At 31.3% G+C, this 17,184-nt stretch overlaps 1 protein-coding gene across 1 annotated transcript; it reads left to right on the top strand.

Annotated features, from left to right (window-relative positions):
- The first annotated feature begins 4,117 nt into the window (after positions 1-4,117).
- LOC133799843 (uncharacterized) lies at positions 4,118-5,521 on the top strand. Its single transcript, XM_062237834.1, has one exon. The coding sequence runs from the start codon at positions 4,118-4,120 to the stop codon at positions 5,519-5,521; it is 1,404 nt and encodes a 467-aa protein (XP_062093818.1).
- Positions 5,522-17,184: the final 11,663 nt, after the last annotated feature.

The raw sequence follows: 17,184 nt of genomic DNA, 5'->3' as shown, positions 1-17,184 counted from the left end.
GCTGTATTACTCAAAAAAACAATTGAAGACAGCTGCATTACTCAAAAAACAATTGAAACACAGCTGTATTCGTTTATGGACAACTGTGGGATTGGACTTTTATAATGTTATTTTAATTCTTTCATACTCATTATCTGTCTTTTCTTTGCTTTAACTTTCATACTCGTTTTCTGTATATATAATCTATGTTGTATAATAAGAATAATAATAATAATAATATAAGGGAAACTTAAAACTTTATACGTAATACGGCAAAAAAAAATTCAAAAAATATGGAGTTTTGTTTTTCAATAAAATATAATTACTAACATTAATAAAAAAAAATAGTAAGTAAAACAACTTACAAATATATAATGACATTAATTTAAATATATTAATTAAATAACTTTTTTATGACATTAGTTATATTTTTAAAAAAATCATTAATGATAATGAGGATTATCTTTTATTTTTTTCACAATCAGGATTACTTTAACAAAATTAACTTAAATTTAAAGATATGAATAAAATTAATAAAAATTAACTTAACTAGCAAAGTTTGTTAGCTAGAAAAAAAATCCATATGCATATAATACTATGAATTTAATGTCACAAAAAATCTATTATTTTTAACATTTTTTCAAATTTAAATTATAAAATTTATATTACAGTTCTAGTTCATGCATTATTAGCTTATTATCAAACAAGAATCATGTATAAAAATAAATATTTTCTTATGTATAAAGTAATAAAAACTTTGTAAAATAAAAAAAGTCATTAATTAAAAAGGAAATAAGTTGTAACAACAAATAAATATAACAACATGAATGACAAATCAAATTATTTATAAGTAGTTACAAAATATCAACAAGCAATAACATAATTGTTAATCAATCTTATAGAATTTTGAAAAATATTACTAATCTATATTTACAAAATTGTTGGTAACGGAAAAAGATTATATTGTAACTAAAAGTTACAGAAACTATCATGTTTATAATATATAATTTAAAATTATAAATTTAAGATATTCATTACTTGTAAAAGATTTTATTAAATATGAAAGATGTAGTTATAGAATGATGAAACTCAATATTTATATTTTTTAAACAACTTTTACTAATTTGCAAACAAGTTTTACATGTTTGTAATAATGTTGTTTTACTAAAAAAAATTATTTCTATAACAAATATTTACAAAATTAATTTCACAACTAAAAGTTTATTGTTGTAATTAATATTTACAAAAATAATTTATAAATTTATCTAACATGATTGTAAGAAATGTTTACAAAACAATATTTTCTAAAATACTTTTACAATCTTGTAAACAATATATACATATTAATTGTTATATAATTACTATAGTTACATATTATTATATTATAAATCATAATTATTAGATCGATAACTACTATTACAATATTGTAATGCATCCGATAATCATCATAACAATATTGCAAACATAATATTTTTAAACCAAAAGAAAGTTTTTTTTATTTTATATATAGAACAACACTTTCTTTCTAATTTGCATAGAATATACATATATTTCCATCTCGCATATATAAAAAAAATATAAGAAATAAATAGAATATAAACAGTTACATTCAAGATGGCGGTGGAAGATATGTCCAAAAGCACCAATTTGCTTTATCTTTATTCCTTAGAACTCAAACTCAGTTTCTCTCTCGATATATTTCAAATAGAACACTATATATTTCAAATCCACCATATAAAACGAATTATTTTTCTAAACACCATGTCTTTTGTAATTTTTCCTAATAATAATGACTTTCAAAAAATATTTTAGCTATCCAACTATTCTTTTTAAATGGCTATCCACCGAATTAGTTTATGACATATTGTATATTATTAGATTATTTTAAAGAAATATATTTCATCAAACTAAATTCAATGCTCTATAAAGTCAATATTAACTTTCTTTATAGTTGATTGTAATTTTTTTGAAAATGCCTTTGAAATTATTCAATAGCTAATTTCACATTTTAAAAATTATAAAACAATAATTAAGAAGTGAACATTATATAAGGAGTACTAAGTAACTTTCATTTATTAGAAATAAAAAAGTTTTTCTTTAATTTGTTATATTCAATTCATAAAATGACAAATATTTAACTATATGTTTAATAGTAAATTAAATTTTTAAATGGATAAATAAAAATTGAAATAGTACAATATATATTTTAAATTATAATTACTTTTTAATATGATAAACTATTTGATTTTATTCATAATCTAATCTTATATTTAATTTTACTAGAAAAACAAAATTATTGATAAATCTAACTATTTAGCAAATACTATTAAAATATATAAATAAATAACATACTATTGTAAATTTATATTTATTTTAAATACATTTATTATACACTTAAATAATTTATTAAATACTATATATATAATAAAATATATATTATTGTTGACGCGGTTCTTCGCCAACAGGTAATTAAGAAAAGAAGAGAAAGGGATTAGTGCTTAGGTTGAACCGAAATAGATAACTGATCTTAGAAATGAAATGGTGACTCAAAATACGTTTTTTAAGTGGTTCAAATGTTAAAATCATTCTACTCTACTAGTCAGTATTATTGCTATATACTGAGTATTTGATTACAGGGTCTTTCTTACAATATAGAATCCAACCTCTATTAACTCCCAAGGTCTCCATATTTATAGGAGAAGGCACCCGGGAGTTAGTAAGAAGGTCATCCCGTGACCTTCTTACCTATCATGTCAACTCTGTGACATTCATGATTAATTCCTAAACCTGACACATTAGTGTGGTCAAATCAATAGGTAAGGGGATAATGGGCCGCACGGCCCAACCCAGTCGTGGGTGTCTGAATACGCACGTTCCTGCTGCGTGTCTAAGAAGTCAGGGGTATATCAGACACGTGATGTCTGATATATGCACGTTTATCTTGCGTGATTGACTTTATAAAAGGTCACAGCCTCCAACTCCAGCTCGTACAACGAGCTGGATGCTTCCCTCGACCTGTGGTCCTCAGAGTCCAGGCCGAGTCCTTAAGCAATCTTGACGAACCCTTAGGGTTATCTCGAGCTAAGGAGGCAGGACCTTATGACGGCAGCTCTGGTCTTGGGGATGTCCACGTGGTAGTCATGATTAGGCCGTACCTCAGCTCGCTAATCAGTCCGTGGGAAAATCAGGGCGTACAGTTATATACTTTGATTTCTTTTTATTACAAGTTTCTATTTATTATTAGCAAAATTATTTGTTTTATTTTTATTGAATCAGTTAATTTTAAGTCATAAGGTTGAATAAGTTAATTTTTATTTTTCAAAAATATTTTAATATTTATTTTCTTTCTTTCACCATATATATATACAACATTTCTATTCTTCACTCACTCTTTTATTTTTTATCCTTTCTTTCTCTCCATATATCTAGATTTATGTATATATATATGTGTTCTTTTCATATATACAAATATATTATTTCTTTTTCTATATGAGGCACATTAAAAAATAATTTTTAATATATTATTATTTTAATTTAATTTGATTACTAATTGTATATACTTCATGTAATATATAAATAGTTTATATTATAATAATATTACAATATTATTGGTTTGAGAGAATATTATAAATGTTATAAAATATAATTATATTAGTAATAGTTAAAGAAAATATTTAAAATGAATGAAATATATTAAATATATAACATTTAAAGGATATGGAACAAGAAAAAAAATAAGTTAATGTATCGTGTAATGTAAAAGTTTAAATTAAAATAGATAAAGTAGTGTTTTTGTAAGATATTTTGAATGATAAAGTAGAGTATCCATTCGAAGTGTGATTATATTAAAGATTGATGATCACTTTTTTTTGGGATACCTTCACCCTCCCTAAAACTCCAATTCTGTGGGCAATTCCCTATCCATCAGAGTAGGATACCCATAAATAAATAGATTTCTATGAGTTCAGTAACTATTATTGTCAATATTGTTAATGTTACTTAAAAGTTTTGCTTATTTATTTGTTTTATATATGTATTAATGTACAATATCTTATTTTTAATTTTTTTTAATATTAAGTATATTATTTCCTCAATGTAGTATATTTCATCATCTACTTGTTTGAAAGATATTAGAAAAATGATGGATAAAAGTTGGATTTTCCAAAAGAATAGATTATCTGTGGAGTATTTTGATGGACTTAAGAGTTTTATTAAATTATCAACGCTTCACTTAAATGGTGAAAATAATATTCGATGTCCATGTGTTTCATGTATGAACTTATATTACCATGACTTGGAGACAATTGAGTGTCATATATTCGTAAAGAGATTTTATAGTAAATATGTTACGTGGGAGTATCATGGGGAAGATATCACAGAAGTAAATGAAGACCGAGAGGAAGTAAAAACAAATAGTGAAGAAGGCGAAATATCATGTGATAGTGATAATGAAGACGGTGACGATATGATACCAGCATTAGAAGATTTAGCTAATCAATATCATCAGAATAGTGATTTTGTGAACCTTGGAGATTCAAATGACCACAACGATGAAAGGAATACATTGCCTGGCTTATTTGCTGAAGCAGAAAAAGAGTTGTATTTTAGATGCACAACATTCTCAATCTTAACATTTATTATTAATTTAATGCGCATTAAAGTTATGTGTGGTTGGACCAACAAATCATTTGACTTGTTGCTTGACTTACTTTGGAAAGCATTTCCCAAAGACAATAAGATTCCACTGGCTTATTATGAGGCTAAGAAAATGTTGCATGATCTTGGTTTAGGGTATGAAACTATTCATGTATGTGAGTTTGATTGTGTTTTATATTGGAAAGAGAATAAAAATGCTGAAAGATGTCCTATATGTGGTCATGAACGATACAAATTCCAAGGAACTAAAAGTAAGAAGATTCCGAACAAAAAGATGCAATATTTTCTTATAACTCCACATTTGCAACGACTTTTTATGTCTCTACATACATCATCTGATACGAGGTGGCATATGGAAGAACGTGTTGATACTGAAGGTGTACTTAAACACCTAGCAGATGCAGAGGTTTGGAAGGATTTTGATAGACAATATCCTGATTTTGCAAAAGAGTCTAGAAATGTTAGGTTGGGATTTGCAACAGATGGGTTCAATCCGTTTGGTGATTTATCAAACTCGTACAACATGTGGCCAGTGTTGCTAATGCCATATAACAAGCCACCATGGAGATGTATGAAACGAGAATTCTTAATGATGACATTACTAATTCCAGGACGTCGTGCTCCAGGTAAAGACATAGATGTCTATTTAGAACCTTTGATCGATGGGCTTAAAGAACTATGGGAAAATGGAGTACATACTTTTGATATTATCAATGAAGAATATTTTACCATGCGTGTTGCAGTATTGTGGACAATAAATGATTTTCCAGCATATGGTATTGTATCTGGGTATAACACTCAAGGGTATAAGGCTTATCTTGTTTGTCAGGATGACACATCTTCATTTCGAATAAGAGGAAAAATATGTTTTATGGGTCATCGTTGATATTTGTGTTCGAATCACAAATGGCGCAATGATAGAGAGTATGATGGTACAATTGAAAGACGTTTGCCCCCAAGAAGTTTAACAAGAGATGAAATCTTAGATAAATTAAAAGGTGTGTGGAAATGTAGGCCAGAAAAATGATAAGATCATTAAGGACGATAAGCAGCAAATGAACGATGCATGTTATGAAAAAAAAAAAACGAATTGGAAGCGAAAAAGTATATTTTGGGAGTTAGAATATTGGCCTAAATTAAAACTAAGACATAACTTGGATGTGATGCATATTGAGAAAAATATATGTGATAGTGTGGTTGGTACAATATTTAGTATCGATGGGAAGTCTAAAGATACTGAAAATGCAAGACTTGATTTACAAGACTTAAATATTCGTAAGCAGCTACACATGAAAAGGAAGGGGAATAACTGGTTGAAACCAGTAGCATGTTATACGTTATCAGCAAAGGAACGACAAGAATTTTATACGTTTATAAAGTCTGTAAAATTTCCTAATGGATATGCATGAAATATTTCTCGAAATGTTAACATGAAGGATGAGAAATTATTTGGGTTGAAAAGTCATGATTGTCATATCTTATTACAGAGGTTGTTACCTATTGGGCTAAGGCCATTTTTGAAAAAGACAGTGATGGATGTAATTGTTGAGTTGTCGTTATTCTTCAAAAAGCTATGTGCGAGGACATTATATGTGAAAGACTTAGATGAATTGGAAGAGGTCATTGTGGTCACGCTATGTAAATTAGAAAGTATTTTTCCTACTGGTTTCTTTGATGTGATGATACATCTTGCGGTGCACCTGCCATTAGAAGCTAAGTTAGGCGGTCCAGTACAAATGAGATGGATGTATTCGATTGAAAGGTAATATAAATTACAACTTAAATTCTTTTATAATCATCGAAGACAATATTTTTATTACTATTTATTAAGAACATAATAATTTTCAGGGAATTAGGTCATTTGAAAAAATATGTAAAGAGCAAAGCCCGACCTGAAGGTTCCATTGCTGAAGGATACGTTATTATTGAGGCATTAAATTTCTGTTCAATGTATCTTCGTGGAATAGAAACATGCTTTAATCTTCTAGATCGTAATCCTAAACACCTTGGAATTAGAAAACAATCTACCCTATCTATATTAAACGTGCCTACAAGACCATTTGGAAGACAATCATCTATCACATTGACTCAAGATCAATGAAACCAAGTACAATGGTACATTTAAATAATTTTCCTGAGTTAGAACCATACTTAACGTAAGTTTATTGTTTTTTATTTTCCTAATTCTAACACATATATGTTTTAGCATAAAATTAATCTTTCAAGTGCTTATTATGAAAATAGTGAACATAGATTATTCTTACATTCAAAAGGAATTTTGGATATTGATCAAGTGCAAAAGAATGAATTTTCAACTTGGTTTGAAAATAAAGTAAGTTTAAAATATCTCTGTTTGATATTTTAAATTTATTATGCCCCTTCATTTTACATTTACAATATGTTATTGTGATCACAGATAAAAAAAATGAATGAAACATCATCCGGTGAAGCACAAGAAGATTTGTATGCAATTGCAATGCAACTAGATTATTTGGTTTGTACATATGCTGGTTGTATTGTTAATGGAGTTCGATACCATACAAAAAGTCGAGACGAAAAACATTTAACTCAAAACTATGGTATTAAGGTTGAAGTTGAATATGATGGAAAAATATGTGATTTTTACGGTGCCATCGATGAAATTTGGGAAGTGCATTACCTATATTGGAACAAAGTTATATTGTTCAAATGTTCTTGGTACAATACCAACAAAAGTGAAAATAGAATGTACACTGAATATCATTTTACTAGTATAAACACCAGCTCAAAATGGTTTGAAGATGAGCCATTTGTTATTGCCAATCAAGTAAGTTCAATTTTTTATTTGGAAGACCTTAAAAAAAAATAAAGATTGGAAAGTGGTGCAGAAAGTAAATCATCGGCACACCTGGGACATACCATGAAAGCCAGAGGATGGTGAAGTTGATGATGAAGATCCCACTATCATCAATTCCGAAGCATATCAAGAAGAATCGTCGAATGACATTGACGTAAATTTTGATTCAACGACAAGTGATACTTATCTTATTCGAGGTAATATTACAGATATAGAATGTGATGGTGGATTGTTCAATGATCTTCTAATAGATCATAATGATCAAGTTCAAAACAAAATAAACAATGATGACATTGATGAAGAAGCTTTACTTAATGATTTTGAAGAAACAATTTTGAGTGATGAAAGTGATTAATCATAAAGTGTGTTATTATTATTATTATTTTGTAAAGTTTTTATTATGCAAAATTATTATGTGCTAATACTAATTACATATTGTCAGCTCTTTAATCATGTCAAATAAGAAGTCTCTCGATCCACCATTAACTAGTAGAAGGTTGTTTTGTCGTAAGAGGACGCATATTAATTCTTCATCATCTACACAGTCTCCTCCTCCTTTGTCAGGTTCTCCAAATGATGAATCACCAATACCACTAAATGATGAAACACATGAATCCTTAGAAGGTACAAAGTGTTCATGTATGACTTATGATAATATATACATTAAAAATTTATGAAAATAGTTTTGATTACAAGTAATATTATAATTATTGTATAGAATCAAAGAAGAGAACTTGTGGCCCTACTCGTGGGGATGGTGTCAGACGTTTATTAAAGGATGATATAAGCAAGTTAAAGATTTCCTATAAAAAAGGTGAACTTCGAGTTCATGGGACACATGCCAGTACATTTGCGAACACTGTTGGTGTAAAAGTACGCCATCATGCTCCACTTCAGTATAGTGGGTAGGCCAAAATTCCCCTAGAAGATAAGAAAGCTGTAAATGCTCGTATTGTAACGCCCTACTACCTTAGAGCCGTTACTTAGTGAGTTTAAAACAGAAATCGTGCTTTTGACTGACTCTACGTGGTTTCTAAAACCAAAAGTGTGAATAAACCAGAATTTAAGGCTGTACTCTTTGAAAATGTTTAGTTTCATTGAAAACATTAAGTATCAAACATCTGGGATCCCAAAAATAAGGTTTACAAAATATTTACAACTCAAAAATAGATTTACACCAGGTTAACTATCAAAAGAATGAGTTAATACAGCCATATACAAAATGCCCCCAACCAAAGCAGTCGGGCAGACCGAACATGTACGCGCCGCCCCCACGCTCTCCATAATCATGGCCGGTTGACTGACTCCTTGCTTTTACCTGCCACACAGAGCACCCGTGAGCCGAAGCCCAGCAAGAAAACCCATACGGTATATAACATATGCACAGAATATAGCTGACATATAATCCATTGATAAATAGGAAAACCATCAGACTGATCAAGCATGGCCATGCCGCCCCAGAGGCCTTACCGAAGCCTGGGGTCTCGGTCCTCACCGTAAGGATAACTCATGTATCCCTTGGGTCCCACCCTGGCTATAAGCACCCCATGTGCTGAGTGTTACTTCCGGCCCCAAGGCCGTACCCGGCCTTCGCCGCTCTCGGCCTTAGCCGTTCATTTCATTATAATCACACATATCGTACATTTTGAAATAATCATTCAAACATATAATAATTCATTCAAGGTTATACATTTGCACATAATACAATCTAGGGCCCTGCCCTGCAATAGCATTGTGGGCCCATGCCCTGATCTCGGGTGTTACGGTTTTCTTACCTTTAAATTCGATAGCCTTGATCACCTGACTCCTTGAGCACGATCCTACTCGAGCCCTAGCGCTTACCTAAGCAAAATCCATAAGTCAAAGTCATTACCAAACCTCAAGTCCAAAACCTAGCCTCGGGACCAATCCCGAGCCCCCGGGAAGTCCTAGATCCCCAAAACAAAGTGGTGGAATCGAGCCCCGAACCCTAGGTCAAAATCCCTTAATAAAAGCCCCAAAAATCCCCTTCTGTGAACAGTGCAGCGCTACAAGCAGAACCACACCCCCCAGAACAGGGTCTAGCGCTACAGCGCCCACTGACTAGCGCTGTAGCGCTAGTTGTAGCCAGACCAAACCCAAAAATCGCATCAGCGATTTTCCTTCAACCATTTCAACCCCAAACTTGTCCAAACCTTTTCCAAACCCAAAAACAAACTTATCCACACCTCACACTCATCCCAAGCATCCCAAGAACTCAACCCCAAGCTCAAGCAACCCAAAACTCAAAATCTATCATAATGAACCCAAAAACCAGAAATTCATTCAAACAACAAAGATAAAGTCTTAGAAATCATACCGTGGATAGAAATTCGACCTTGAGTTGAACCCTAGACCTCCTTAGCTTGCTCCTTCACAACCTTGACCTGATTTCCCCAAAAATCCCATATATTTAGCTCAAATACACAGCTCAAACCAGTCAAGCCCTAAAACTGAAATCCCCAATAACTTACCTCAAATTTCTGATGTGATCTTGCTAATCCTTGCCAATCCTCAAGTCTAGCTTAGGATCCTTGATGCTCAGCCTACCCTAGCTCTCCACTGAGCTTAACTCCAAGAAAAATGAAGGAAAATGGTTGGGAGAGCCACTAACCGATTCTTTGGAACAAAACCCTTCAGCTTTTCTCTCTTTTCCTTTCTCTTCCTTCTTTCTTTCTTTTCAGCCTTATAACTCTTTTTCTACAAAATCCACTAAGTATAAAGCTCCCTTAAACTTATCTCTAACAAGCCTAAAGACCAAAATGCCCTCCCTAATAATTCTAAACCTTTTTGCCCATAAAGGGACATTTTAGTCATATTACCCAAATTCCAACTAATTCCTCAAGTGTTCCTAATAATTCCCGCTCGCTACCCAATACCTGATTAATCAACAATTATACATTCCTCATCATCAAGATTAACCTCAATATATTTTCCAAATTCTCATTTAAACTCCCCAGGCTTAACCCAAGCCGGGTATAGATTCCCGCTTTGACTTTTCCGCTAACCCGCTCATTCTAGGATCGTCTCGAGTCATAGATCACAGATATCAACACAGTCATGCCCAAAATGGCCAAATTACAATTATGCTTTTTCTAAGATAATCAGGTCTACATGCATACTAATTCACATAGTCATGCATCTCAAATAATCAAATAGTCATATAACGTGCATTAAATCATAATTATGCATTAAACTCATTAAAGTCACACACAAAATCCCATTATGCCCTCCAGGCACACTACTCAAGGCCCTTAAGCCTTAATAGCGAATTTGGGTCGTTACACGTATCATGGTATGTTTATGTTTGTACATGTATTTTATAATATTATTTTTACATAAAAACAATTTATTTTATAATTTATTTATTTTCTTAAATTCATTTTGTAGGATGTATTCGAAATGGATTTTAAAAAAGATCCATATCTAGAAACTATATGCAATCACTATTGTTCAGAGCGCTATAAAGAGTATCGTAACAATTGTCATACACAATACAAAAATATCATGAAAGAAGGTAAAAATCCTTTAGAAAATCGTCCTGTGAAGTTGGTGCTAAGAGACGAAGATTGGGAATAGATGTGCAATGAATGCTTCTCTAATGAAGAATGGAAGGTATTATATCTTTCTTGAATTTGTACACATTTCATATTTTTTAATTCTTAAAACACAAATAAAAAGTATTTTGTAGAAAAAGTCAATTGCAGGATCAAAAAATAGATTAAGTGTTTTCTTTATGCATTCTGGTGGAACTAAGTCATTTATTCAGTATTTACATGAGGAGGTAAATACATTTTTGACATAATATCATTGTAATTTTATTATATTAAATGTTATTAATTATTTAAATGCATTACAAAAAAAAAAAAAAACAATGGATGACAAAGTACAACAAGAAACAATGAAGTTTGGAGAGATTGAAATATTTCGCAAACTCATTGTACAATTAAGAATGAGTGGAGCACAAAATAGCCGAGGACAAATATGTATGTTCGACTTTTAAAAATTATGAATTTTTACCTTCTAATTTTTGTAAAACTATTACACTATTATTTTGTTGTTATTGTAGAAGGAAATGATAGATTTACGAAAAGAGAAACTCATTCAATTTGAAGATGGATTGTTACTAGTAGTGGATGAGGCTGCTATATACAGGCAAGTTTTAGGCGAAGAAAAATATGGTTGGTTACGAGGTTTTGGTCCTATACCCGGAAAGAAGATGTCAACCCAGTTATCATCCAGATGTGAAGAGATTGAAAATGAACGTTTGAAGAAATTAGAGAAAATCGTTGAAGATCTTATAAACAAACAAGATAACAACATTGCAAGAATTGTTCAAGAGAATAAGGAGAAGTTCTATGAATCACAACAAAGTCGATTATTAGAACAAAGAGCATTAGAGTCACAAATCACACCTCCTCCATCAATGGTTTCTTTAAATTTTAAATTTTAAATCCAATATTACATATAATTTATGATGTTTTTTTCTAATCAATTATTAATTTTATCTTTTGTTCATAATAAACAATATAGCCTTTCACCGCAACTGGAGTCATGTAAAGGAAAAGATCAACCTTCTTCTTCACAAATTCTCAGTACATCCTCCACAAGTTTAAAGGAAGTGTAAAAATCTCCAATTCAATTTGAGATGCCCAAGGATGCTCCAAATAGTGTAAAACTTGTATTACTAGCTGTTCAACTTTATGAACCTTCACACACATTTCGTATTGCCATGAACCCAGAAATTTTGGATAGTGATTAATACTTATTTATTTCACCTGAAGATGTGATTCACCTCAGCACCATGACAGAGATTGGAGCTCCTTGTATAACATTTCGGATCAGGTAAAAAAGAAATACCTTTCACATAATTCTCATGCACAAAATAACATTATTTGTCTTACAAATTCAATTGTAATATTTAGGACCTTACATCAAAAGTTGGAAAAAGCAAATCGAGCACAATATTTTCATTTCTTTCATCCAACTTTGGCTTTGGATTCGTGTCAAACACAAAATGTAATATCAATAGCAAATTGCTTGGAAGGCACAGAAACAGGACAATTTTGGTTGCTTCCTATTCATATTGGGTAAGATTTATTTATTTAACTAATTACATTATCAATTTATTAATTTATATACAATATCGTATTTTATGGTCAGTAGATATCATTGGATGCTAGTAATAATTGATCCATTTCGTGATACATGTTATTGGCTTGATCCAATTAGACTACCCCCACGTTACAAAATTAAAAATCTAATGGAAATGTAAGTTAAATAGTGATATGGATTAGTCTTATTTAATTTTTACTTTAAATTTATTATTAAATATTTTATTTGTTTATTAGGGCTTTTGATTACTACAATACCTCCAAAAATAGGCAACCAAAAGAGTTTGGTATTACATGGAAATCTATAAAGGTAAGTTATAAAATAATATCACATAATATATATTACAATTGATAATTACTTAAAAAAATTACAATATAATATTGTATTGAAAATTTAAATTATGAAAGTCTTTTTATCTTGTCATTTACATTTTATGAATTTGTGCAATGTCCTCAACAACCATCGAATATTGAGTGTGGATATTATGTAATGAGATATATGCGTGACTTTTGCATGGATTCTAGACCTATCAATTGGTTAACTATTCATGTAAGATGTATATATATACTACTGAAATATAATATTTTGTTATTATATTATACAATTGACTAATATTTATTATTACTTACATTTATTTATTATAGTGCAATGAGAAGATGAAAGATTACACAAAACAAAATATTGATCAAATTCAAGTAGAGTGGGCTGACGAATTCATAGAATTGGTTGACTAATTCCAATGAACAATACTATAATTCCTTCTCCAATTGTTTCATTTTCAAAAGTTGTATCCAAAGAGTTTTGTGGTTCTGGTTTTTTATTTATTTTGAATAGTTTTATAGTCACTATGCTCTTTTTTCCCCCAATAGGTTTTTTCCCATTGGATTTTCCATTTTGCGTTTTTTACTGATGCTTGCCGTATGTTCAATGCAATATCTTTGTTTTAGGAAAGTTATATGCATCCCTATACATGAATTATGTAATTTCTTACTTTTATTTTCCTTCGAGTTTGTTATTGTACTTATGATATTTTTAATTTTATCTTTTGATTTTGTCCATATACATTTAGTTGGTTTTTTTTTACCTTGATCTTATTTTTAAGAAAATAAAATAATATTATTAATTTGTTGAGAGTCCATAACACAAATCTAGATTTAATTACTTTATGTTTGGTATTCTTATATATTTTTTACACTATAACTTTTATTGTGTACTTTCTCAACCAATACTTTTGCAGCAAAAATACTACTACTAGAAATATTTTATTTTCTAGTGCCAAAATATGATATAATTTAGTAGCAATAAATTTATTTATACTACCAAAGAATTGATCACTAAATGGGAAAAAAACAAAGATAAAATCATATAAAATGCATCAATTTTATATTTGGTGCTAATATTTAATTTTAGCTACCAAAAAATATTGGCAGCTGACAATATAAATATGCTACCAAATATTTTGGTAGCAGATGTATTTGGTATCATTTAATTATAATTTGCCACTAAATTATTTTGCTACCAAAATTTAGTAGCAAATTTATTCATTGGCACCAACAATATTAGCTACCAAAGAACATTGGTAGCTGAAAATATAAATATGCTACCAAAATATTTGGTAGCAATAATATTTGGTATTGTATGATTAGAATTTACTACTAAATCATTTTGCTACAAAAATTTAGTAACAAATGATAATTAACTGCTACAAAAAATATTTGGTAGCTAAAACTTTTGTAGCTAAAAACCTAATTTCTTGTAGTAATGGATACAATACTGTTACATAACTTTTTATCTTTAATGATGCGTAACAGTGGTAGTAATGTGATAGAATACCTCTACTAATGAAATAAAAGTGTTACTAAAGCTCGTTTGCACCTTTGAATTTGATTAAAATAATTTATTGAGTTATGTCTAATAATGTGTCATTATACTTTATGTGTGCCAACACAATACATGAATCACACCACTACTAGCGATCTTCCTTTGGAAATAATAGAATTGTTGTTTTAATGATCATATTTATTCTATATATTTATATATAAAATTAAGGGATAATTGCGGCATTAATGCCTATGTAGTTCAGTTTATTGCACTATAATGCCTATGTAAATTTTTTGACGGCAATAATGCCTACTGTTACGATTTTAGAGCAGCCGTTGGTCCCTGGGCCGTTAGGAGTATATTTGATACACGTGTCACGACCCGATTGGGTTAAATTATTAAAATTTAAAAACAAAAACAATTAATGGTTCAGGTGGTTCAGGTTTCTAATTAAAAACAAAAAAAAACTAACCGTCATTAATTAATTTAACAAGAAAAACCGATTGTCTAAAACAGAGACCCAAAATCTAAAACAAAGAAAACTCAAAACTCCATACCCAGAAAAATCATCTTTCCCCCCACGATCGAAGAGACGACGACAATCGGAACCGGAGGAGACGACGACGACACTTGCAATACAATGCCGACCATTCGACAACAGGGGGAACAACCACCCGACTACGGTGAGTTCTTTTCTGTTGATTGGGTTTCATTTCTCAAAGTCTTCATGCAGTTATTTTTGGGGGAGAATGATAATGATGCTCTATATAGAGCAGTTTGGGCGGGGAAGGGTGTCGATTTTAAAATTTTTTGGGGGTGAGAATATTGTTGATTTATGGTAGGTGGTATTATTAAATTTGGGTAAAAATGTTGTTGGGAAGCATGTGCATACAATTGATAGAGTGGGGACCATTGAAATATATACTTTGTTTATTGAAAGGAATCTTTGTTGTTGTGGTCCATGGTTCAATCGTGTGGTACACTATGTTGCTCTTCAAGTGTGTGAACTATACTGTGTTTCGGTTTGTGTGTGAGTGAAGTGTTGACATTGCATTTTTTATTTTTATTGACAGGTGGTCATACTAACATCTTCACTATTGCAATACACCATGGGGGAAGCTGGTTTACTCCATTCGGCAATAGAAGATATGAGGGAGGTAAAGTTGATTATGTTGATTGGGTGGATACTGATTACTTCACTAGGATGGAATTGGATGGAATGGCCTTGGACTTAGGACATAAACTTCCAGTGGGTTTTATGTACAAACCAATAGGAAAGGTGCTTAATATGGGCTACATGGTGGTAGGGGATAAGGAGATCCTAAGAATTGTAGAGGATATTGAGAGGAATCGGGCTACAAAGATTGACATATTTCTTGTTTTTCCTGAAACAGTTCTACCTTTAGATTGGAAGGAAGATTCAGAAGCTGTTAAACATGTCCCTGCTAACATTTTACCTCCTCTGAAAAGATGTATTATAGAGGAATTACCAGATGATTGTGATGTCCCTACAGATGTTGTTGGTATCCCTGTTGATGCAACCATTGATGGGGAACAAGAAGAGTTTGATGCTGATCAATATTCTGAGGAATTTCATGATGCTGCCTTTGATGAACCTGATAAAGAGGAATATGAAGAAGAGTTTGACTACATGGATGATGAAAGTGATATGGAAGACCAAATACCAGAGGTGGTTGTGCTTTCAGATTCAGAGGATGATATTGGTGATGTGAGGGAGGATACAGTTGAGGAGAACCAAGACCCGGTTCAAAGAGACAGAAATAGGAAAGGAAAGCAAGCTGATGTGAGGGAAAATACAGCTGAGAAGAGCCAAGACAAAGTTCAGCGTGACAGAAAAGAGAAAGCAAAGCAAAGTGATGAAGATTTCATATTGGAGGAGGAAGAGTTTGAGCAAGATGTTGAAGCTGAGATAGAGATGGGTACACAGTCTGACCCTAGGAAGTGGTGGCGATCAGTTGCAGATTTTTGTACTCAAAATCTTGATGATGGAGACTCAGATGGTATATGTTCTGAGGAGGAGTTGCACGAATTGAAGTCAGATGATGATTTTGATGCTGGTAAAAATTCCAAAGAATTCAACCCGAAAACCAAAATGCAAAACTTCCAATTTGTTCTTGGCATGGAATTTGCCACTGTTACAATTTTAAGGAATGCAATAAGGGAGTACTTTATTGAAGGTGATCGAGAATATGTATTTATCGCCAATGATTCAAATAGAGTTAGAGTTAAGTGCAAGGGTGCAAACTGTGAGTGGATGTTGTTTGCTTCAATAGTTAACAAGATAGATGGCAAAACAATGAGGGTCAAAACACTTGTTGACAAGCATAGTTGTGGCATTGTTTTGGACAATAAAAAGCTGACCTCAACTTGGCTTGCAAAGCACTTTTTGGAGCAATTTAGGCTAAATCCGAGTATGGAATACAATGTATTTAGGGAGATAACTACAAAGACCAAGTACTCACGTGTGTCTAGCTGGACATTTTACAGGGCCAAGACAAAAGCAAGGAAGATGTTGGATGGGTCTGTCAAGGAACAATACGCCATTCTTGATGACTACTGTAAAAGGTTGTTGGCTACCAATCCTGGATCTACTATGAAGTTGAAAACTGATTTGGTTAATGGGAGAAGGCAATTTCAGCGTATTTATATTTGTCTTAAGGCATGTAGAGATGGCTGGTTGGGAGGTTGTAGACCTCTAATTGGTCTTGATGGCTGCTTTTTAAAAGGATATTGTAAGG

The sequence above is a fragment of the Humulus lupulus genome, chromosome 9 (genome assembly GCF_963169125.1).
Source record: "Humulus lupulus chromosome 9, drHumLupu1.1, whole genome shotgun sequence".
Classification (NCBI taxonomy): domain Eukaryota; kingdom Viridiplantae; phylum Streptophyta; class Magnoliopsida; order Rosales; family Cannabaceae; genus Humulus; species Humulus lupulus.
Note: the sequence above shows the minus strand (reverse complement) of the source record. Positions and strands in the feature narration are given on the sequence as shown.